This window comes from Choloepus didactylus, chromosome 2, assembly GCF_015220235.1.
Source record: "Choloepus didactylus isolate mChoDid1 chromosome 2, mChoDid1.pri, whole genome shotgun sequence".
NCBI lineage: Eukaryota > Metazoa > Chordata > Mammalia > Pilosa > Megalonychidae > Choloepus > Choloepus didactylus.
In genome coordinates, this window is record NC_051308.1 from 237,422,546 (window position 1) to 237,447,036 (window position 24,491).

At 53.5% G+C, this 24,491-nt stretch overlaps 1 protein-coding gene across 2 annotated transcripts in view; it reads right to left on the bottom strand.

Moving 5' to 3' along the window:
• The window catches only part of DISP3 (dispatched RND transporter family member 3), a 50,699-nt gene extending 27,905 nt beyond the window's left edge, over positions 1 to 22,794 (bottom strand). For both annotated transcript variants that reach the window (XM_037828524.1, XM_037828523.1), the window contains exons 1-3: positions 22,602 to 22,794; positions 3,460 to 4,540; positions 2,384 to 2,603 (exon numbers count right to left, since the gene is read on the bottom strand). In XM_037828524.1, coding sequence (XP_037684452.1) covers positions 2,384 to 2,603; positions 3,460 to 4,537 — 1,298 coding nt within the window. In that variant the 5' untranslated portion in view covers positions 4,538 to 4,540; positions 22,602 to 22,794. The remainder of the gene's footprint in view (positions 1 to 2,383; positions 2,604 to 3,459; positions 4,541 to 22,601) is intronic.
• Between the last annotated feature and the right edge of the window lie 1,697 nt (positions 22,795 to 24,491).

Below are 24,491 nucleotides of genomic sequence, written 5' to 3' on the forward strand. Positions count from 1 at the left end.
GTAGTATTTTGGGGAAACCAAAGACAAAGGGAAATCCTAAAAGGAGTCATAGAAAAAAAGGCAATTCTTCAAAAGCACTACAGAAAGATTGACAGCTGACTTTTCAACACAAATGATGACAGTCTGAGGACAATGGGTCACCATCTTTAAAGTACTGAAAGTAACTGTCAATTCAGAATTCTATACTAGCAAAAATATACTTCAAAAACAAAAGCAAAATAAAGATATGTTCAGACAAACAAAACAGATTCATTTATCACCAGCAAGCCTGCACTAAAAGAAATACTAAAGAGAGTTCTTCTGACATAAGGAGAATGATTCCAGAGAGAAACATGAAATTGTAGAAAGTAACAAAGAACAAAAAAGGTAAATATTTGAGTGAATGTAAATGAATATCAAGTCTGCAAAACAATAATGTAATGTCTCACAGAGTTTAAGATGTATACACAATTAAAGTGCAAGCAAAAAATGTAAAAGGCTGAAGGGGAATAAACAGTGAATGTTTTGTAAGATTCTGTTTTATCAGGGAAGTGGTAAAAGTAATAATTTGTATTATTCTGTAAAGAGTCAGTGATGCCTGCTGCCATCTCTAGGGTAACCGATAATAGAGTAATAAAAAAAAAAAGATTAATCCAAAAGAAAGCACTAAAGCCAAGCCTACAGAGGCCCTGATTGTCACCACACCCATGAAGCTCTGGGGGGATGGGAAGGGGAGGAGAGGCTTTTTCACTCAGGGCGAGGGATAAGTCCTCAGCAGCTGGACATATTAGGCAGAGGTAATCATTGGTATCTAAAATCCTGAAGATCCTCCCCCAGCCAGCCCCTCCCAGCTTCCCAATCCAACCAAGCTTCTTTCCCCAGGGCACCACCATTCATCGATTCATTCATTTATTCACTTCCCAGCCAAATCCTTACTAATGAGTGCCTGGCACCATGGTGGGAGCTAGGCCTACAGAAATGAACCAGGCACGATCCCGGTCCTCAACAAACTCACAGTCCATCCAGACAGATGGCTAAACCAGATGGTTAAACTTTAACATGCAAACAAATAACCTGGAGATACTGTGGGCGATGCTGATGTGCTGATCTGAGGACTGCACTTTGAGTGACAAGGAATCAAACAACTAAAATTAGAGTGAGACAGGTGATGATGAAACTGTAGCCCAGAGAGGTGAACTAGCATGTTCAAACTCCCATGACTAGTAAGTGGACAAACGTCTGCTCTTTCCTGCTTCTCCAAGGGAGAAGAAAGGGGACTGTGAAAACAGGTAAGTTGTCCTTTAATCCATCCTCAGGAAAAAAGTCGTCCAAGTTGGTTCTTAATAGGTGTACAGGGGTTGCCTGTCAAAGACTGGGCACAGGCTTCCAGTGCAGCAACTGGCATAAAAATACAAAGGACGAAGGTTATGGATTAGAATCCCATTCCACCACTTAGGAGCTTTATAATTGTGGGCTGCTTACTCTTGCTGTACCTCATTTTCTCAACAGTAAAATGGAAATCATCACAATAGTCCCTGTCTACTTGGGGCAATGTGAGAATTAAATGAGATGGTATGTTTAAAGGGCTTCCAACAGTGTAGTGCTCAATAAATGTCAGCTCTAATTATTAGAGCAGTTGCTTAGTACAATGGATGCTAATGGGAGGCAGGAGGGTATTTCAGGCAGGGTGATGATGCCTTCTGTGCCTGGGACAGGCCTGCCAGGGCAGGAGACTGAAGGCACTGCAGTTATTGCCCCATGGGGCTGACAGATGAGCCATCTGCTGTCCTTTCCTGGAGGAGGGGGGTGCAGTTGTGTCCCTGAACTCACCATCCCAAGGATTAGATGACAACCAAAGCACCCATCGCCCTAGACATCTGCACATCTGTTAGCTCATTTTGTCCTGAGGACTTTGGGAGGGTTAACAGATGAATCCTGTATTCATCAGCCTCATTTTGCAAGCAGGGAAAAAACTGAGGCCCAGAGAAGTGAAGCGACGTGCCCCGTGTCTCCCTGGGTGTTACAGGCATAGAGGGACACCCTACACGGTGGCCAGTAATACTCTCTCCTGGAAGTCTTCTAGCACCGTCTCAGGAGAAAAATCAATATCCAAGGCCTCCAGGGCAAGAGTTCTGGGATTTCCCACCTCCCCCAAAGCTGTCATGTTCACTAACCATTAGCACTGATGAAGAAAAGGAGTCTTTCGCTTGTCAGAGTGACAGCGAGGGTGTTATCTGGCTCTGCCTTTGGTTTGGGAAGAAAGACTTCCTAGGGTAAAGGTTGCAGGGAAGGGGATCTGGGGTCACAAGTAAGACGCACCTGGAAACCAATGCCCCTGCAGGATGCAGCCCCTTCCCGGTGCCTACAAGGGCAGGCACACACTGGGGTGTGACTGGCCTCCTACCTAGTGGACTGCTTGGCCAGCATGGCCACATAGGTGACAACGAAGCTCTGAAACTTGGCCCGCTGCTCCTCCCAGCGGTCGTCCACCGAGTAGTAGTTGGGCAGGGGTGCCCCAAACAGGATCTCGCTGCGCAGGAGGGAGCTCTTGAGGTTGTCCGCAGAGAGACCCTCGTCCACATACCAGTAGAACTCGGGGTGGGTCATGGCCAACTCGAGGGAGCCTGCAGGAGCAGGGGTGGGAGCCCAATGAGCTCAGTGTCAGTTCCTACCACTCCTCCCTCAGGGTTGTCCTGCCTCCTCCTTACCTCACCTGGGCCCCAAGTCTAAGGAACTGGGAAACTTCCCCTCTTCACTGGGGTGCCTGGCCCTGGCCCTAATGGCTTAGAGAACCCCCAGTTGCAAAAGAGGAGTGCCCTCCCCCAGACCTGCTCAGATGGCCCCATCAAGCTTACATTTTTATTTCCGTTTGAATCTCACCTAATTCCAAGGCTCAATCTCTGCACAGCACCTATAGGTTTGCCTCCTCATTCCAGTCCCGCCCCCATAGTCTGGAGCCCCGCCCATGCCCACCCTTAAAGGCGCATCCAAGCAACTCTTCTGCCCCATCCCACCCTTCCAAGTCCCACCTCAAATTAACCCCACCTCGTCTTTCTTCCACCCCAGCCTCTCCCCTTGACCAGATCTCCAGTTCTCTATAACCACATACTGGCTTCCCTCTAACTAACTTCATGTCCGTGGCCTCACTTCAATTACAGGCCACGTCCAGCTCTCAGCTCCGGCCTGACTCCAGCTCATAGCCAAGTCCCACCCCATTCTCCTTCAGGCGTGATCCTACGGCCTAGTCTACTCCAAGCCCTTAATTAGAGTACTAAACCAAGACCCAAACCTTCTCTAGACCAGGCCCCTTGTAAGCCGGGACTCCAGCACCTTAGACCCAGCCCCGCCCAGTCCCCGCCCCCAATCCCGCAGCCCGGCCCGCTTCCAGCACCTTACACCAGGCGCCACCCAGGTCCCCCCTTCAGTCCCTCAGACCCTCCCCGCCCAGGCTCCGCCCCCAGCCCCACCGGGCCGTCTCACCCCGGATGTCGGCCAGATCCTGGCCCATGCCATCATAGTAGATCTTGCCTCCCCTCTCAGTGGGGAAGAAGTAGGTCATGAGCGAGCTAGGTGGGGAGCAATAGGAGTAGGAGCCGAGTGGCAGATCCTTGAGGACCTCGTGGGGCTTCCAGCAGAACTCCCGGAAGCCCGGGTGGTCCATGATCTTGCGCTCAATCTCGTGGATTGTGACCAGCCGCTCGCTGGTGAAAATGTTGCGATCCGGGTCACCGCGCGCCAGGAAGATGAGCTCGATGCGCCAGTGCGCGTGCGTCTGGGTGTTGGCGCTCACATACGCGCGCGAATAGTCCCAACGCGAGGTGCCCCGACGGGCACGACTCTGATTGGTCGCGGCCGCCTCGGGGGGCGGAGAGCTGGACTGGCACCGCCCATTCCTGGCCGCCGGGGCTTCACTCTGGTTGGCTGTCAGTTCCTCCAGGGGCGTGGTCTGGCGCCGAAGACGCCCGCTCCGATTGGCTGTTGGCTTTTGCCCCGCGAAATTGGCCCAAGGAAGGCCTGGGCCGCCCTGCGGGAGGGAGCCCGGAGCCCTGGAGGCCGGCCGCGAGTGGTTGCTGGGTTGCAGCTGCTGCAGCTGTTCTGAGATGAGGCGCTGAAGAGTCTCAGAGGTGAAGTCGGCCAAGTCGCGCCGGTTGCGCCCCCAGGACCCGAACTGGGACTTGAGCGCCAGGGCAAGGGCGTCAAAACGCTGCGAGGCCTCGTGGTTGCGGATCTCAAAGGCACTGTAGGAGATGTCAATGTCCAGCGCCGGGTAGTAGAGGAACATGAAGGCCGACAGGGCCATGGGGATGCTGCAGCCCAGGAAGAGCACCAGCCCGGCGCAGCACGGATTGGTGAAGGCCCAGCCCAGGGTGCTCCAGAAGCCCGAGGCTGGGGGCCGCGAGGGCAAGGCCCAGCGCCGCCAGCAACACTGTCCGCCTGCCCCTGGGCAGGGCCTCTGCTTCTTGGGCCCTCTGAAGGCCTCACCCATAGCTTCCTCTTCCTCCTCCTGCTCCTCTTCTAGCCACACATCCTGCAGCAAGGGGTCATCCTCTGAGTCCATAGCCTGCAGGGGAGGGAGAGGGTCAGCAGGCTAGAGAGGGGAAGGGGGTGGTGTCCTGTGGCAGCGTTCTCCCAGCCCCGGGCATTACCAGACCCATGGGTAACCAAGTACTAATACTGCAATGGGATCGCATCAAGCAGATCTATAATTCACTGGAATTCAACATGTGCACAGAAGAGAAAGGATAATCCTGTTATCTCCCGATCAATAGGGTGTGACTCCACTGCAACCCCTTTTATTTAATGAGCAACTGTAAAATAACGCTGGGAAGTATCAGGGTAGAGAGGAAAGAATGTGATCTTTGGAATCAGCAGACCATGGTTTGGGTCCTGGCAGTGCGATCATTGGCAGGACAGTGAACCTCCCTGAACCTCAGAGTGTTTCTCTATAAAATGGAGGTGGCCATTACTGCCTCACTGGAGTGTGGGGAAGGTCACAGGTGGAAGCACTTTGCAGTCAATGTAGAACTTTATTAGGTTTCTTTGCTCCCCTCTGGGGACTGTAATGTGCTCAGCCATTGCCCACAGGCTGTGTCAGGACTAGTGCCTGTCCCAGCTTCCTTCAAGACCCCTCAGCAACTCCCCACCCTTTCTTTGGGATGCTGCAGCTGCAGCCACTGTTTGTCAGGCTCAGACCATTTGATATGCAGCTCCAGCAACATCAGACCTTTGGGCATGGGCAAGGGCCAAGCATCTGCCTCCCTGAGACTTGGGTACAAGCAGCAGAAGGGCCTGGCAGGAGAGGGCAAGGCTGGGCAGCCTGAGGACTCCAGCAGGGTGGCCTGAAGGCAGGAGGAAGGGAGGAAGGCTTTCCCGCATTCCTGGCCTCACTGTCCTGCCTGCCCTCTGTTTGGACAAAGAGATACTCATTATCCAGTTAGATGCCAGGCAGCGAGGGGAGGATGCTAATTATGCTGGAGCTAACTAATTAATGCTGGTTTTCTTATTAACATTCTCTAGAGTGCTCCATTTCAATCTGACAGTCTGTCCGGGAAGAGAGGGGGCTGCTGCCACCCCAGAGAAAGTGAGCAAGAGAGGGTGAGGAGGAGGGAGTCAGAGACAGACAGATGGAAAGAGCAAGGGAGGGAGACAGATGCAAATAGGAAAAAGAAGGAAGAAAGTGTGCTTGGGGGTGACCAAGGTGAGGGGGAAAGGAGAGTTGCACAATGCAGATCTGAAAGGGAGAGAGGCCTGGGAGGGGAGGGGCCACTTCTGTGATCACAAGATTCCTATCGACAAACTGAAGAAAATTCCCGTTTGCCAGGAGCCTGCTGCTGGGCGCTAACTGTTCTGAGCCCGATTCATATTTGTAAGAAATTCCTGAGTGGGAACCAGAGGCAGCTCAGACTCACACCATCTCTTGGCACAGCCAAGTCTAGGCGAGGAAGTGGGGGTGTGGGAGCCTCCGCCCCATTCCCAGTCTCCAAAGGAGGGAGCTGATGGTAAAGGGGAGGAAAGGGCCAGGGTCCACTTTTGCATTTCTGGGGACTATGTTCATCACTGCACCCTTAGCCTCAGCCTACCTTGTAGGAATACAGTTTAAAATGTGTTGGAGTACGAGGGGGTTGAGGGTCAGGATTCCTGGGTCATAGCAACTTCCTTGGCAGTTTTGGGGCTCTCCTACCCCACTGCTACTCTACCAGGAATGCCACCCTCTTCTCCAGGTATCCAAATATAATTCTTATTGCTCACGTGTCATCTCTGGCAAGAAGCCTTCCCAGATCTGAACCCCACAGCTGCTTGTGGAAGCTTTTACATACTTTGCCTGGGGGTGAAAATTACTTAGGGACAGGGAGGGAGAGGCAGCGAAGCGGAGTGTTAAGAGCTCTGACTTTGGAGGCAGACAGACTTGGGCTCAAATCCCAGCTGTGTGATTAGGGCAGGCAGTGTAATTGCCTCAGTCTTCCCATCTGTAAAATGGAGATAACAATTCCCACCATAGAGGTTGTGGGAAGGATGATATATGCAGCAGCTGACCAGTGCCTGCAGGTGGTAGGTGCTGGGGAAACAACAGCTATGATCCTTTTATACTCTGCTTTCCATCAAAGACTGTGAGCTAAATGATTCCTAAAACACCATGTGGCAAATTCCATTTTCCAACGATGGCCACAGCAATATCTCCCAGCTCACATGCCCTTCTCATAATGTGACTTTGACAGTCCCCCATCAAGAGTTGGTCTGCACTCCTTCCGCCTTGAATCTGGGGTGGGGTGGGGGATGGGTTGTAGCTACAGCAGAAGTGATGCTATGTGATTTTGAGGCTAGGTTAGTGAAAGGGAGTGCAGCTTCTGTCTGGCTCTCTTGGGACATTTGTCCCTGGAATACAGTTGCCAAAGTAGCCCAGGTGGAGAGCCACATGGAAAGGCTCCTGGGAATGTCCCAGCAGACAGCCAGCACATGTAAGTGAAGATGATTCTGGGTGATTCCAGCTCCCCAGACATTGAGTAACCCCAGCCTTCAAGTCTTTCCAGATACTGTGGAAGACAGAGAAGCCTCCCTCTCTATGCCTTATCCAAATACCTGATCAACAGAGTCCAAAATCCATGAACATAATAAAATGGTTGCTATACATCACTAAGTTTTGGGATAGTTGGCTATGGAGCAATGGGAACTGGAGCGATTGTGAGGGCGTTCCATTCCCTAAGTGTGACTTCATGTCCTGCAGGTAGCATTTGCTGAATTGAAGTGAACAGAAAATCAGTCACGGCCATCCCGCTTCCCAGGGAGAGCCCCACAGATGGGTGGGCATGAGCTCCAGGAGAGCAAGGACTTGACTGTCATGTTCCCTGCTGGGTTCCCATGGCCTAAAATACACCTGGATGGGGTCAGTGCTCAGAAGATATTTGTTGGAAGAAGGAAGGAAAGGAAATCTCTGAAGAATTTGGGTTAGGTATTAGATAGAACTCTCTCCTGCATGGAGTGGACAGTCAGATAGCAAACAATGTGAGTGCATGGCAGAGACTAGGGTTACTTCTGCCTGGCGTGAGAGGGAGCTTGAAGAGTGTGCCATGGACAAGGGGGAAAGTGGACGTGCTGAGTTCTTTGTCTGTCACCCCCCCTTCTGCCTCCCCCCTGCCTTTCCAGTCCACCCCTGAAAAGAAGAGCTGCCACAGGGAAATTATGCCAGCCTGGTGGGCTGATGGATGTGGCTCCAGGCTGGCTCAACCACTAACTTTCTGTGTGACCCTGGGCAAGTCCTGACTTCTCTTGGGTCCCTGTCCCCTTCTGCCAGTGGGACAGTCAAGCCAAAGTCCCACCAGCTGTGACATCTCTGAGTCTCCGAGGAGCCCCAGACTCCTGCTTCCCAGGCTGCAGGCCAAGGAGGGTGGGGTGCCACCTGAGAGCCCACAAACCAAACCAAGGGAGGCCCAACAGGTGGGTGGGGGTCTGATGCCAGATGACTCAGCCGGCAGCCACCTCACCAGGTTCTCCACAGCAGGCGGGAAGGGCAGCAAATCACAAATTTGTTTTCCTTTCTCAAGTGACAGGAATTGATTAACTTAGCGAGGTGCCCCAGCTGCTCCGTGGAAAGTCACTAAGGGTAGCTCTGTGGTTTCCGTCACTGACTCATACAAAGGCCCCGAGTAGGATGGTGATCACCCTTTATGGCCTTCCATTAGGGGGGCCTTAGGGGTGCTCTGTCCCTGACCAAGGCCCCATCTCTTTGCCTCCCCCCACATGCCTGGTTAAAATTTAGATTCTGGGACCCATGAACCAAGGTGGGCACGGACACATCCAGAGATCCAGGGAACAAGTCTCCCTCCTCTTGGGAAAAGCAGTGGGGACAGCTGCCTTAAAAGGGAATAGCAGGCCCTGTGGGACCTGGAAAGCAAGAGCCTCACCTAGTTTCAAGGGCCAGGTTTGGGGCAACCCAGAGTCACATTTGCACATAATCCCAATTTTATAACAGAAAAAAACTCCTGCATATAAACACATTTAAATAAAACCCACTAACTCTGGTTATCTCTGCTTGGGAGGATTACAGGTGGTGTTTATTTTCTTCTTTATATCTGTCTATTGCCAATTTTTCTGCAGTGATCAGGTAAGCCTTTCTTTTAGAATCGGAAATAAATGTTATTTAAAAACAGAATGCGTGTATGGAAGGGATTTTGCTAGCAGCCTTCAACTCTTTGAGGAGATACTATAACAGGCAGGGAGGAGGGCTCTGTCCTGCAAGGAGAGACAGCAAGGGGAGTTGGCTTAAGTTGGAGCAGGAGAGATCCCAGTTAGAAAGAAGGATCTTGGGACAGGAAGTTGGCAAATGCCCAATGGGTAAATGAAAGGAGGGGGGTCCACTTTTCCCCTGAGATGGAGAGAGGGGTCTTTAAAAATGAACACAGCCCGTCGGACCCAGATGGGATCTCAGAACCTACTTAGTCCAACTCCTTCCCTTTACAGATGGGGAAACTGAGAGCCAGCAAGGGAAGGAACTTATTCCAGGTGAGATTAGTGAGAATCTTGGTTTGAAGGGGTGTTCGTTCTGCAACATCACCAGATTCTGGGGGTGGTTTTTGGCAGCCCCAATGGGACAACCAGGCCTGGAGAACATGACATGTGAATCCAAAGAGTCAAAACAGGGAAGCTATTTTTAAGGTCTCAGGAAGGAGGCACTCTTGAAACCACAAGCCAGATGGACTTCTCCATCTGGGCAGCATGGGACTGTAGTGGGAGGCAGTGTTGCCTTAAAGATATCCCCGCCCGGGCCACTCTCCTCTCCAGAGCAGCTCTGAGGGATGAGGGACACCCCCCAACCCCCCACGCCCACCCCTGTGCTTCCCGGCCGCCCTGTTGACAAATTCCCTCCTTCTGGCGAAGACTGAGAGAACCCTGCCTTCTTCATTCGCCTATCCCAGCCAGACTATTAAAATGTAATCAAAAAAATCACATTAGACATGCAGATTTGACTTAAAATACGTATATGTATACATAATTTAATGGCAATTAGGAGCTAATCAGCCTTTTCTTCCTGACTCAGGGTGTTTTGCTTCCCTGGTTCAGCTCTGGCCCTTGGAAATCTCTTGGGGTCTTTGATTCTTTTACCCTTAGGTTTGAGAAGAAGTTGAAAATGGACTATTTTGAGTTGAACAGCCCCATTTACCCCCGATATGCTGAAGTGGGGGCAATGTCTCCTTGTCTGCTTCCAGGTGATGGTCTGCCCCTTGGGTGAGGTCCGCTAACCTGGAGTGGAGAAGGGGGGAACGGAAAAGAGGAGGCCTTTGTCCCAATTAGGCATCACTGTCCCAAGTCCTGATTCTCCTCCTGAGAGTCTGCCACCCTCCAGAGACACTGCTGGGGCCACATGCCTGCCATCCACAGTCCCAAGCCCTTCTCCCAGCCCTGGAGACTGGAAAAGCACCAGAGACATCGTGGGTGAAATTGGGGCAGAGGCACACAGGTGGGGTGAAGCTAAAAGCCCAACTGGCTCAGTGCGGAAACCCTGACACCCCTAAGAGGCTTATAACATAATAATTAGCCATGAGCCTACCATGTGCCCAGCACTCTTCAACCGTCATCTTTTATCCTCATATCAGCCTTGCAAGAGAACCGTTATGAGCATCCCCATTTCACAGAATTTAAAAAACCAAATCCCTTGTGGCCACACAGCTACTGAGGGGCAGAACTAGAGTTTGAACCTTAGGTCCGCTGATTCCCAAGTCCAAGCTCTTTTCACCATACCTGGCGGCCCTTGAGTTCCTTGAGAGCTGAGACATCAACAATCACTGAAGAAACCCGCTGCCCTTTAACAAGGTTTGCACCTTCCCCATAAGACCCAAAGTCACTCTGCTCTCGGCAGTTCTGCTCCATGCTCAGCGCACAATGTAAGGAAGTGGACTCCACTGAGCTCGGGGCTTGGCCTTCCCTTCAATAGGAGCATGGCATGGAGCGCTCCAGAGGGAACGCGGGGGCGAAGCGGAGTGCCCGTCATAGTGGCTGGACCACGGGGCCCTCCCACAGTTTTCTCTCAAGAAGTCCCAAGTCTCACCCAGAATCTCAGATGAAAATGGTAACAGAGCCTGGGATGCCCTCCAAACCCACAGAGGACGGGGCATGGCTGGGTGACCTCCAGCACTTGCCTGAGCCCTTCCTCGAGTAAGAAATCCTAAATACACCCCCTAGCCCCCCACCCCAGTCTTCCCTGCCCCAGCTCCTCCTACACCCCAGGAAACCATCCTCATTGGCTAAATCTGCCAGCAGAGGGCAGAAAATGCAGAGGAATACACATGACCACTGGGGCCCTAAAAAGAAGGTGGAGCCCAGGTTGGGGGAGGGAGAGGGAAGGGAGATGGGTGGGAGCTCATTTCTCAGATGAGGAGGAGACCCAGAGAAGGGCAGGCTGCAGGGAAGGAGCAGAGGGAAGACGACTGGCCTCCCAGGGCTGGCAGCTGGTGAGGAAACTGTGGGTGCTGACTCGTAAACCCGACAGCTCAGTACCTAGCAGGCCAAGAAGCTTGGCTCTGTGCTAGATGACCGGCGGCGACATCCCGGCCAGCACGAGAGGGACCCAACAGCCACAGCTGCTTCCCCCAGCTCTGCATGATCCCTCTCTGGGAGGCTCAGTGGAACAGAGCTGGGCCCCTAACACTAAGAGGGACATGGGTGCTGAGAGCATCCAGGACCTACTTTTCCTGGAGGACAGAGATTGAAGCTGGGCAATGGGGATGGGTGGGGGGAGAAGGGAGGGAGGGGAGCCAAGCATGGATTTGGAGTCAGATAGACCTGACTGAACCTCTTGGAGCCTCAGTTTGCTCATCTGTGAAATGGGGATGGTGTTAACCCCTTGCTGAATCATAGCTGCTAGTGTGATTCCTGTGCACTTCTCAGATGGGAGGAGCCCCCTCAAATCTGGCCCCTTCTGGGGGTTGGCTAGAACAGCATCTTTAATTCTCTACCTCAGAGGGCCTCAGACTTTATGAGAATCACCTGGTGTGCTTGTTAAGATGCAAATTCCTGGGCCATACACCAGATCCTGCCAATCAGACTGTGGGTGCCCACGAATCTGTATTTAAACCAACTCCCGGGTGATCCTGTGGCAGATGGTCTAAGGACCATCCCTTGGAAGTCCCGGTTGCCCTGGTCACCCTTCCCAGTTCCCAGTGGCTTCCTGCAGCAGGTGACTTGGCCTCTGGCCTGCCCACTGGGCTCTGCGGATGGACTCCAGCTGCCTGGACCGCTGGGTAGGGCCCACTCCTCAGTGCGTCTCTTCCTCCAGCCACAGGAGGGGAGAAATGATGGCACTGGGGCCATGAACAGAACTTTGTTCCAGAAAGGGGAACACAAACAGGCCACCCTGATCTGCTGATCAGCTCTCCCTGGCAGGCCTAGGCGGAGAAGGAAAATAGAAGGCTAAGTGCTTCCTGTGTGCCAGGCCCTGGGCGAGAGGCTGGGGTGGGGAGTGAGAAGTGTCATGAATTAATCAATTGTGTTCTCTGTCCACTGAGCACCCCAGTGTTCCCGGCACATGCTGCGTGCTTTACCAGCTTACATCATCTCAGATCCAACCTCAGCTCTGCAAGGTAGCAAGCATTGGAGCCTCTGCTGGCCAGCTTCAGAGCTCATGCTTTTTAAACACTGTGCCCTTCTGCCAAAAGGAAATTCACTCTGGCGGACCCACTCTTGCCCCTCAAGGGAAGAAGTGGAAGTGGGACCTTTTCTGCCACCCCTCTCTGACAACCTCCTCTCTGGCTGCACAGTTCGGGCCTCACAGCCCAGCCCCATCAGCCCTGGCACGTGGCACCTGCTGGTGAAGCAGCCTCAGCATCTCAGAGGAAAAGGCAGAAAAAACATGATAAAACCAACACTTACAATATGGCCAGGGCCTCAGATGCCCCTTAGCTGAAGAGCCAGAAGTTTCCTGAGAACCCTCACTGTGTGCCTTGGCCAGCCCATCCAGGCCGCCCCCTCCTGCCACCCCTCTCCCGTCCCCAGCCCAAGTCCTGGATGCAGCCTGGAGCTTGGCGTGAGGCTGGAGATTCTGAGGCTGCCAAACCCAGAGGATACATTGGGCCCAGCAGCCAGTCCAGCTCCCCAGCCCTCAGATTGCTGGGTTAATAAAAAATAAAATAAAAAGGTCCCCACAATGTACAATGAATAACCATGACCATAAAAGCCAAATTGGATTCCTTTCTGGCTGATGAGTTTGGGGGTGCCCCCTTTCTCCCTGAGACCCAAATAACAAATAAGTAAAACAATTCCCTTCGCATCTCCAGCTCACGCCAGATCTTCCTGCAAGCTCAAGCTCTGAGCAGGGATGGGAGTGGGGAGGGGAGGTGGGAGGTAGAGTAAGGGAGCCTGGGGCAGAAGTGGCTCTGGGGGCTGAGAGGAGGGTCTTGATCAGGCACCACCTGTTGTGTGATCTTGGACAAGTCACTTAACATCTCTTGGTGGGCTGTTTCCCCACCTGTCAGATGATGGGATAGGAGGAGATGTTCTCTAAAGCCTGCCACCTTGGGTTCTTAGTTGCTGCAGGGGTGGGGAGAGGAGGCTGAGGAAGGGGACAGATGTGGGAGAGGGGCCCTCTCCATCCCTACGCAGAGGTTCCTGTATTATCCGAGGTGGGACATGTAGGGAGAGTCCTGCTGTAACTTCAGGCCAGGCGGTAGGAACGACTGTGTACTGGGTGTCATCAGCTTCTGGGGACACAGCAGGTGGCCACTTGCAAGTTCCCGGCTCTAGGGAAGGCCTTGGAGACCACCACCCCTCCTCCACTTCCACCCATGCAGACCACAATCTCTGGGTCCAGGGACATTGCAAAACTCTTCTCAGCCCCACACCATCCAAAGAGAAGATTTTGGACAAATTGCAAGCAACAAGAAAAAAAGGTACCTAATGCAACGTGCTTAAAATTGTCAAGTGACCATCAAGACCAGGTGGGGACCCCCCCACCCCAGTGTCACAACCCACTTTTGTTCATTAGAATGGAGCCCCAGAAGGGGGCTGTGTCCCCAGCTTCACTTCCTAGAAAAAAGTGGGAAACCTTGGGGCAAACCTTGGGGAACTGGGGGTGCCCCCTACCTCCTGCTGCCTGGGCTTGGAGAGGCCAAAGGACATCAGCACCAGATCAAAGGGGCAGGACAAGGAGATTCTGGAGGCTGCTTGGGCCCTGGAGTCCCCAAGCCAGAGCCGCTTCTCTCCCTGTCCTTGACCTTCTCATCCTGGGGGATTGAGGGACAGTCTTTCACATCGATGCAGCTATTTACAGCTTGCAGATAATTTTCATATAGTTTGTCTACTCTTAGGTATTATTTCCTTTTTGCAAACAAGAAAACTGAGGTTGAAAGACATCAAGGGACTTATTTGCACCCAATTCTGTGTACTTTTCTCAGTACCTTCCCCACTATGTTAGATTTGAGTTTAAATGTCTGAAACTCTTGGAGTCCCAGAGCCAGCCCTCCTAACCCCACCTAGCATGCACTTGAAGGCACACACACACACACACACACACACACACACACACACACACACGCACACACACACACACACCGCATGTCTGCTCCCTGAGCCAGTCTGGGAACAGCCTTGGCTGAGAGGGTGGGCCCCAGGGAAGGGAGGTGAGTGGAAGCATCAGGGGATGACATACAAATTTAGCAGCTAGGGTAAACAAGTGGAAGCATCTCCACCCCCAGCTCTGCTGCCTTTCCCATAAAAGTCCCTGGAGGATTCAGGGCCTCTAGGAGCCCCAGTGACCAGGAGAGATTTAGTGAAGCTCTCTGGGCTCAAGAATCCTTGGCCCCTACCCTCCCACCCCAGCCCTGCTCAATGGTTCAGTGTTATCCAGTCTAGAGGAAACCTCCCACACCATCCTTCCAGGGTAATGGGACTCTATCTCCTACTTGCTTGTGACCTCAGGCAAGCCTTTTCTCTTCCCTGGGCCACCGTTTGCCCTTCTGTCAAATGGGAGGGTTGGACTTGATGAGCTTTCAGATACCTCCCGGTTCTGTAATTTGGAGTTCCCAAAGGATCAGCAAGAAGTGAGGCAAGAGAGAAGATGGGGGTGGCTCAGGGCTAGGGGAGTCAGCTGGGAAGGAGAACGGGGTACTGGGGCTGCAGCCTCCATCAGCCTTGAAGCTTCTGGGGTCCCTCAGCCTGCCATGACCAGGAGCCAGAGGAGCCCCATGACCAGAGGGGCCTGCAGAATGGGGTGGGGGGAACACAGCAAAAGGCCAAGGTTCAGTGATTCAGATCGTCTCTCCAGGACCCTGAGCTAAAGGCCCCTCATTACTCCAGGGCAGACGGGGACCAGCCGGAGGAGTGGGGGTCTGGGTGTGCTTTGAAAGTAGGTCTGCAGAGGGAGAAAAAAATCCACTTAGTCTTTCAGACTGGTAAGAGCAGAAATGAGGCAAATTGATGCTTATGCTGTCCCAGGCAAAGTGGGTGCTGGTGAGCTACCAGCAGTAATCTTCCAGCACAACCTCTGAATAGCTGCGCAACCTCTTAGCAGCAGCTGCTGTCACCACCCCAGTCTTGGACTCACCTGCTTCAGGAGGGGCATCTGTCCAGGGCTTTTTCTAATCCAGAGCCAAAGCTCCCTCTCCCCAGGCTCCCATGTCCCAGACACTTCCTCTAGAAAACAGGGCAGCTCTAGCTTTTCCTGGAGGAGGTTCTCTCGAGCTGCAGTGGGGCAGGAGACTAGAATAGGGCCCTTCCCTTCATCAGTACTTGGGGTGAGACCCTGCCAACTGATGGCCCTGGCCGTCAAAACCCCTCAGCCCCATTCACTAATTCATACATTTCCCATTGATTCATTCATGTTTTTAATTCATTCCTTGCTATACAGAATAAGAACTTTCCGTTAAACTATCACAATCCTAACCTTGTGATTTCTTGAAATCTTTTCCTACCAAAGGTTTGGAAGATCTTAGGCCCGATCTATTCTCATGCTCAGTAGTGCCCAAGAATGACTCTTGGCCGACATGTCCTCATTCATCATAAATTCCTGTCTCTGTTACTCTGGGGCCATGTGCTCAAAGTCTCTGGAAGTCCTGCTTGGAAAGGCAGGAACCCTTGCAGGGAACATGCAGCAGCTACCAGCCTGCAAGTTTCTTCTTCAGCCAGCCCTTCCCCAGCTTCTCTGACTGAAGAAGGGAAGGAGGGGGGTTTTACCTCTGGCTGCTGACAGTTCCCCAAAGCCTGATTTCTCACTAGTTTGGTCTAATGTCTTTCAGACCTGTGTTTCAAGGAGGAACTGAAACCAACATCCTCCCTTTTTGAAGCCATGAAATGATGATTTAAAACCAGCAAATTCTTCCTAACCAAGAATTTCCCATATGCGGTTGTGTCCGGGGGGTGCAAGTCCCAGCTGTGTTTACATGGGATGAAAAAGGGAAGCATATGGAAGAAAGCCAGAGATGTTGTGCCAGTCTCCCAGATGTTGCCCATGTCTGGACCTTGGAAAAGTGATCTGTTGGGCTGCCTGGCCATCAAAAAGCAAATGACCTCCCCACGGCCCCTTGTTGACCAGCATGCACCCGAGCCCACATGACCTCAGATTACTGAAGGGTTCAGAAGTAATTTGGGCTTCAATCATTCTCATCCCTAAAGACCAAAATAAAGTCAATGGAAAGACCAAAGTTTGGGTCTTAATCATGGCATGGCAGTTGTCCCTATGAAGTCTGTGTTCAGCTTGCTGGGGTTTGAATCCTATCTCCATTGCTTACTAGCAATGGGCGGGCAATTGGGCTTCACCTTTCTCATTCTTAAAATGGAGATAATAGTGGTAACCCCCTCCTAGGGTGGGTATGAAGATGAAATAAGATAATACCTGCCAAGCTCTGAGCGCAGTTCCTGGCAGGTGGTAAATATTCAAAATACATAGGTCATTACTATAATCATCTTTATCATTAGGGTGATCACCCTGGGGAAGTCCCCAGCTAAGAAGACCAGAAATCCCCCAGGACAGCACAAAGGCCAATATGGTGGGTGTGGCGTATCATCCTTTCTAAACATCCCAGGAAAACAATTTGCTCCAGCCATCCCGACCCTGAGCCCCATTTAAGCCATCTTCTCCAGAGACGAGAAAATTGCCACATTCTTCTTCCTGACAAGAGTGGCTCCAGTAGGCCACTTAAGTCTCCTCTCTTAAGGAGTGGCAATGGGTGCATTGTCCACGTGCCGGTGTATGTGTCACATGCCTCGGGGCAGATGGCTGCACAGGGAGGAGCGTTCCCCACCACACTCCTCTCTCCCACCAAGACATCAAACAGGGCAGAGGGCACAGGAGCTCGCTCCTCCTGACCCTGCACGATGCTGGCACTGACCGCTTGCCTGGATCGTGTCCTCTGAGCCCCAGGGGAAGGCTGGATCCTCTTCGACTGCAGGTGGGGGACTTGGGTGAGCCATCACTGTCCACCCATCCCTTCTGACCCCAGGGGCAGGAGGTGCCAGGGGTGGGATGGGGGGTTCTGGTGACTTCTTCAAGGACAGAGACCGAGACTCTTCCACATCTGCATGCCCAGTGCCTGGCACAGCGGTGCTGTCCGGCAAATGCTTGTGGGATGGAAGATTAAGGAGAAGGCCTTTGCTGGTAGAGGAGGTGTGAGGGCCTGGACATGGCTCTCAGGACATCACTCCTTGGCTTCAAGGAGTGCCCCCAGCAAGGGACCTGGATGGCATCTGCTGGCATCTAAATACAAGCCAATCCTTCTCATGGTCCCCAAACATTAAGTTCACAGCAAACGGCAAGACCTTAACCTGCCATCCTAGGGCCACTTCTAAATTGCCTAAGTTCCCAGTCTGGTTCTTTCAGAAGGAGAAACAGAATCAAAGGCACACCAGGGGGTGCTATGGGCAAGATGCCCCTCCTTCATGGGTCCCTCTCCCTGAGTCCATCCCCTAAGCCTCTGTACCATCATCCTCCAGGGACTCTGTAACACCCTCCCTGCACTGGTCGTCTTCCTTCCAGATTTTGGCAGAGGCACAGCTTTTGCTGGCACAGATGCCAGCAAGCGTGACAAGGCCTGGAGGTGTGATATAAATAGCCTGCTGCTGCCCATCAGCTCCTTCCCGCCCTTCTCTTTGATTCCAAACCTCCCCTTCCCTGCTCAGAGTAAACCTGCAAGCAGGGGCTCTGCTGGGCTCCATCTGAGCAGGTCACTCAACCTCTCCAGCCTCAGTTCCTTCATTTGTGAAATGGAGTCAGAAGTACATCTACCTCTAGGGTAGCTGTGGGGATGACAGCAATTAATAGATGTAGAGCATTACCACAGCGCCTGGCACATGGCAAATGCTCCCGTATGCGCTACTATTGTTGATGATGATGATGAAGAGGTAGTGATGTGGGGCATGGCAGCAGGATCAGGCTTGATGTCAGAGGGGATGTGGAAGACAGAGCTCAGGCAGTGAAAGGTGCTGAGCTTCACCTCTGTGCTGGGGAGGAAGTTGTTAGGATCACTGCCAGCATCATTCAGCCCCCTTCCCTGGTGCCATTTGGATGCTTCCCACACACTCAAGGAGGCAGCCTGGCTGGTATTCTGAGATTCAGCTCTGCCACCCGCATGCTGTGTGACACCAGGCAACTCACTTGCCCTCTCTGAGGCAGCTTCCCCATCTGCAGAGGCCCCTGGCACGGCCCTGACCTCTTATGGAGCTAACTTGTTTTTCATGGTCCAAGCCTCACTGTGGGGGTCCTGCCCAAGCCCATCCCCCAGGCTGACAGGTCCAGGCGCTCCTGGATGCGGACAGAGCCCCAGATGCAGAGGTGAGACACCCCCCCCCCCCAGCCTGGCTCAGGTGCAGATTCAGGTGAGGGGCGACCAGGGTTACACTCAGGCATTAGTACCGCTCCTCACCCCTGCCCCGGCCAGCAGAGGAAATTACATTCTTTTGAAAACCGTCACATAAATGGGTTTCTTGACAAAAAATATTTCTTGAATGAATGAGTAAATAAATAACCAGAAGCAATGCAGGGCAGTGGGCAAAATAGGGACTTTCACTTCATTCAGATCAAAATCTGATGCCAACTCCGCCTCTTCTAGCTTGGGCAAGCCTCTTTGCTTCTCAGAACCTTAGTTGTCCCATATTTTAAATGGGAATAACAACTCATATGCTGTGAGACGGTTTAAGTGAGATAGACTGTGTGAATGCCTCATACTCGGCACACAGTGGGGATTCAACAAATGGTCCCTATTGTTATCGGTATCATTATTACCAGCCTGCTGCTCCCATTATAAGGTGGAAGGCCTGAAGCCACCGGCCTTTTCTGGTGCCCATTTCCAAAGAGTTTTGATGAACACAGAGCCACATGCTCATCTTTCCTCCCACCCATGTGCCTTCCAGCTAGTGGGCAGTGGGAGCACAGCCATCTGGTCTCCCCATGGTCAGGCAAATGAGCTCACTGAGGGAGGTTTTGCCACCTTCCCTGGACCAGTTCCAGCCACATCCCTGCCTCTGGTCTTTGTCAAGCAGCTGGAGCGTGAGCCACACTGCCTGCCCATGAAATGTGACTTTTGGAAAACATGCATATTTGTGAGTTCGTGCATGTTTCTATTTTGGGTTGATGCTGCTCTCTTTATTTATTTTCCCTGGGCTTTGGTGCTTTGGAATCCAGCTCGGAAGGGTGTTTTGACAGACTTTGACACCTCTCCTGGCTCCTCTGGCAGGAAGCATGCTCAGATGGGGGAGGGTGGGCAGAGACAAGGAGGATTTCAACTGACAAGCCCTTTTCCTTGGTAAGGACTGATAGATGATTGGACAACCCTGTCTCACTGTCCCAGCCCTCGGTTTTCTCATATTTGGGTGGGGAGTCATGGAGTATAAGAGAGGCTCAGTGGGGAACCAGTTTCAAAGAGGGGGAAGGCAACCAAAGAGGCTAATCATTGAGCTTCTGATTATAATAATGTGAGTTTCATTATCAACACCAATAAACTGTTATCATCGACCAAAACCGTCACCACCACTACCATTTTTGAGTCTCTCCTTTTATGAGTGACAGTGTGCTGGCTGATTGCCCCTAGGGACACCACCTCATCACTAAGCATCTCATTTTGCTCCTCTGTAAAGGCGATATTTGCAGGACTCAGCTTGTGGGACTGTAAGAAGAGGCTTCTCAGCCAAATGTCAGCCACGACTGCTTCCCCCCAACCCCACCACATTATATCCTGGCCAGGAACCAACTGGCCATGGGTAGCCTATGTGGTGGCATCTTAGAGACTTGGGGCTTACTGCAAGCCCCTACCCACCGGGCAGGGACTCTAAAGCTGCTCTCAGCCAGGCCCTTCTCTGTGGCCATTACAGCCAGATCAGGGTTTGCCTCTTGGGAGGAAGGATCTGAAGACTTTGAATGAGTAGGCAAGAGGGGAGGAGGGTGGAGACAAGGGAAATACATCTAAACAATCAGAGTAAAGGGCTTACCCCGTAATTCCAAGCCTCTGGGGGTCACAAGATCCAGCTTTAAGCTCCCACTCTTCTATTCATTCATTCATTCATTCATTGAGCAACTACCTACAGAACCAGAGGTTCATGCAGAGGATATATTGATAGTAGAATTGATCTTTGTCCCCATAGAGCTTACACTTGAGCTATGTGAACTAAAGGAAATGACTTGGCATCTCTGGTCCTGTAATGGAAATAATCTGAACATCCCTTTCCCAGGGGGCTTTACCAGTGGTGGGAGCTTGGAGGAAGGGGAAAGGTACCATAATCTCTGGGGATAGAACCATGATTTTCAATCCCACTGCACTCAAAAGACTCACCGGAGAGTCAATGCCCCAGATTATCATGGGAAAGAAAGGGGGAGGCCTCAAGATCGCTTCTTCCAACCTTGGTTTTTTGTTTTTGTTTTTGTTTTTTTACAGATAGGAAGACTGAGTCCTACAGAAGAGAAATGGCTAGCCCAAGGGCACACTGAGTCTGTGGTCACACTGAGACTAGCACCCAGGGCTCCCCACTTCCAGGGCAGTGCTCCTTCCATCACACCCTGCTGGGACTGCTCCTCTTCCAACCCCATTTCTGGATTGGAAGGGCAACAGCAGGAGAGGTGTCATGGGTCAAGCCAGGGCATGGGTACCAGATCCTCCAAAATGTCAAATCCCCAGGGAGGAAGGGGCTTGGCATGATACTGGGAACTCCCCATCCCCAGTTTCCTAGCCTCTTGGAGAGACCTGGGGACTCTGGGAAATTGCAGGGAGGGGAGAAGCTGTTGAGGTCACTGGTGGTGGTTGTGGTGGGGACTTTCAAAGAGGGAGGAGTGGAGCTGTGGAATCTGCAGCTGAGAAGGCCCAGGAGAACAGTCAGCTTCCCCTAAGGTTGGCTGAGCCCACGTCAGAGCCTGACTGCGTCAGACCCAGTCTGAAGGAAAGTTGGGAAAGAGTAAAGGCAGCTGGGAAGAAGGACTGGGAGAGACAAAAAAAAAAAAAAAAAAAAAAAAAAAAAAAAAAAAAAAAAAGGAGTGAAAGATAAACACTGGGGAAGGGAACAGGATGGGAAACAAAGAAGAGACAGAAAGTGAATGTAAAGAATACTGCAGAGAGAGGAGTGGACCCTGCTTGTAAGAGGAGATGTGTCTGGAATAAGGTTTGAGGAAGGGGAGCTGGCAAGGAATTGGTGAGTGGAGCAAAATGAACCCTGAGCTCAGAAAATGTAAAGATCCATGTGGCTGAGCTGTAGCCGGTAGCTTCCATTGGGCCACAGCCCCCCAACCCCCCTCCTCAGTTTGGCAGTTGCCCTGGTCTCCCTTCCTTCCCCATCCCCAGGTCTGCAGTAGGAGCAGAGGTTGCTCTGCATCGCTGCTGCTTCTCATGCAGGAGTGGGACAGATTGTGTTTGTGTGTGTGTGTGCATGCATGCGTGTGCACACAGAAGCCGGTGGGGCTGTGCATCACAGCCATCGGTGTGGACATCAGGTGGTGGGGTTGGTATCTGGGGCTTAGTGTCCGGAAACAGCAGCCTTGAGTGAGGGCCTGGACTGAAGATGCTGCCAGTGGGAAGATGTGTTCATCCACGTGTGCACAGATTTTGGGTCTGTGTATGGACTGTGTGCGCTTGTGGCCTACGGGTCGGTGTGTATTTGCGCCAACGGATTATTTGTAGTCAGTAGATCTGCTCGTGTGGCGGCCTGTGGGAGTGTGTGTGTGTGGGTGGACTGTGGGTGTGGGTGAGCGTGTGCGTGATTGTGGGTGCTTGTGTCCCTGGGCGCCCGCGTGGGTTTAAGTCTCCGCGTCACCTCCCCGAGGCGCTGTCCGCGGTGCTGACCCGGGGCGCAGATCGCTGGGGACCTGCGGGGTCCTGCGGCCAGCTCAGGAGCGACCGCAGGCAGCCGACGAGCGCGGCGGGGCGGTGAGGACCGAGGGGAGAAAGCTCAGCTGCGGGCCTCCCGGGGGAGTTGGGAAAAGTTCTCCCAGAGGCGGGGTTGGCTCACGGGACTCGGCGCCGCTCGAGCTGGGAATCTTCCCCGACCGACAGCGCAGCCGGCGGCCAACCCCACCTCCACCCTTGTTCGCGTTCTCGGCAGAGCCCGGGGACCCTCTCGCGCGCGGCTTCCACAGCCCTGCCCAGCCTGCCCCAGAGCCCCGCGCGCCGGGTCAGACGTGCAGCCAGGTTAATTGAGCCCGCAGGGCTCGGAAAATGTCCCACTGAGAGCCTGAGCGCGCTAAAGTGGGGTTGGGGGCTGGAAAGGGGATCATTAACCTTTTCCTGTCCCCTTCGTTCACTCTAGCCGGGCCTAGGGCCCGATCCGGGGGCGGCTTCGGATTGACGCTCAACTTTTACGGAATCAGACATCCCCGTGGGGACTGGCAGGGGAATGGAGGTCAGAAGCCTCGCTGTTTCTGGACATCGAACTCATCTGGGCGGACCAAGGCTGCTCAGGCCCCGAGGGGAGCTGGTACGAAGATGGGGTCGGGCCGTGGGGAGCAAGTTCTGGGCTCTGCCCGCCGCACGCCGGCTTTCCCAGGGGGCTCCAAGGCCTGCATCCCCGGCCGGCTGGCGGGACAGCGGAAGAATTCCACGCAGCCCGGCGCAGGCTTATGGGGATGGTGGTGGTGGTGTGGAGAGCTCCCCCGTCTCCTGCCCTCCTCCTGAGCGATGCATCCCCCAGCCCGGACCCCGACTGCGCCCAGCGGCCATCGCACTCACCTCCGCCGCCAAAGCTGAGCTGGGCTGAGCCGCGGGCGAGGGGCTCAGGACCAGGTGGCGGTCACCCCGCCGTGCGGACTTGTCCCCTCGCGGGAGTCACAGGAGTCGCAGGCAGAAGCTCTTCGGAGCTGCAGGAGGCCAGGGCTCCGCGTTCCGCTCCAGAGCGCACAAACCGGGAACAGCTTCTTCTGGATCTCGGTCTCCAGCGCGCAAACCTGAGCACTCAGGGCCGCCGCCGCCTTTTATTTGCCACCCGCCTTTGTTTGGGTCCCGGCTCCTACCACGGGATATGGGGGTGTCCGGGGCAGGCTCTATAATCGCGCCGGCCCCCAGCCACTGGCGCCGCCGGCCTCCACGCCACCAGGCCTTGAGTTAGCGGTCGGCGAGGGCCTGCGCTCCGCCGCGCGCTGCTGTCTCCGGAGCCTGCAGCCAGGCGCCGCCGTGGCGGTCGCTCCCCCTGCGGGAGCCGCGCCGTGGTACAGCCGGGCCCCAATACCCGCGGGTGGGGGCTGCTAGCAGCGCAGCGACCCCTGGGGGTCTGTCTCGGCCTCTGCAAGCGGCTCAGGCCGGCCCCCCCTACCCCACCCCTGAGTTTTCCGGGTTCCCTTGTCTCTTCTCTGCCCGCTCTCCTCTCCAGCCCGTCCGCCCAGCCTTGGCAAGTCACCAGCCTCCTGGACACTCGAGGGCATCCCCGAGTACCCTCAGGAGGGAGTTGCCAAGCCCAGGCTCCTGACCCTTCCTCCCTTCTTCTCCATTCACCTCTCTGGCACCAGCGTCCGGAGCCATGCCAGCCCCTGGGACCGGGCAACCTTCCAGTTCTAGCGCATCTGCCTGACACTCCTGGCCAGAGAGCCACAAGGAGGAGGGGCTGGGGAGCCAAGGCCAGTGTCCTGACAAATGTCTCTGCACTAGGACTCTGAGGGCACTGGCCTTGGTGTCACCTGGGGAGAGCCAATATGGACCCCCAGGAGAGCTGCAGGATGGTGAGGTTTTAGTGAAGTTTTAGTGATGTGTGAAGGGTCAGCCACGAGTTGGTCATACACCTTCAGAGTGTGTACTGAGGGAGGGACTGGGAAGATAGAGATGGGCGAGACACGGTGCCTGCCTTCAGGAAGTTTCCAGCCTGTGGAAGAGATGAAAACACCAACTCCCACACCTGGCACACAGGGGGTGCTCAATCCATGTCTGTTCCCCAGCCCTTATTTCCAAAAGGAAAAGAAAGAAAACTGAGTTGGGAGCATCTCTAACTTGAGGATGCTGGGTGGAGCTGGCAGTCCCTCTCCTTGCCTGCCACTCCTGCTCTGTTTCTGGTGTGCAGTCTCTGGGAGCTGTACCCACAGGCTGGCTGCCAACTGGACACATTGGTATTTATGAACCTTGATGTCCTGAGGGCCCATCTATACAGAAGCAAATGGCCCGAGCCGGTGTCCCTGCCTGGCACTCATGCCCTGTGTGCTCAGGGTCATTGCCAGGCTGGCCAGGTCTGTCAGGGGACTCCTGGCAGTTCCGTCTGGCCTCAAAGACATGAGAGCTGGGGCAGCTCCTGGCCTTGGGAGTTGTCACTTTGAGCTGTAAGGGGAGAGACAGACAGGAGACCTCTCCCAAGAGCTGGAGGGAGTGTGTGTGTTGCTGTCCCAAGATCAGAGTACACACCTAATAAAGGAGGAGACCCAGCACCCCCCTGAAAACTTCCCTCCAACTTGCCACATCTCAGAGGGAAGGCAGCTTGTCAGAGAACTTGGAGCCATGGGGGAGGGTGGGAGGAAGGAGAACAAGGAAAAGATTTGTTTTTAAGGGAGAAATAGGGGAGACACAAAGTGTGTTCCCTAGCCCAGCTGAGAGCTGGGCTTTTCTTTGCTGGGTGAATGGCTTGATTCTTTTCAGATTGTT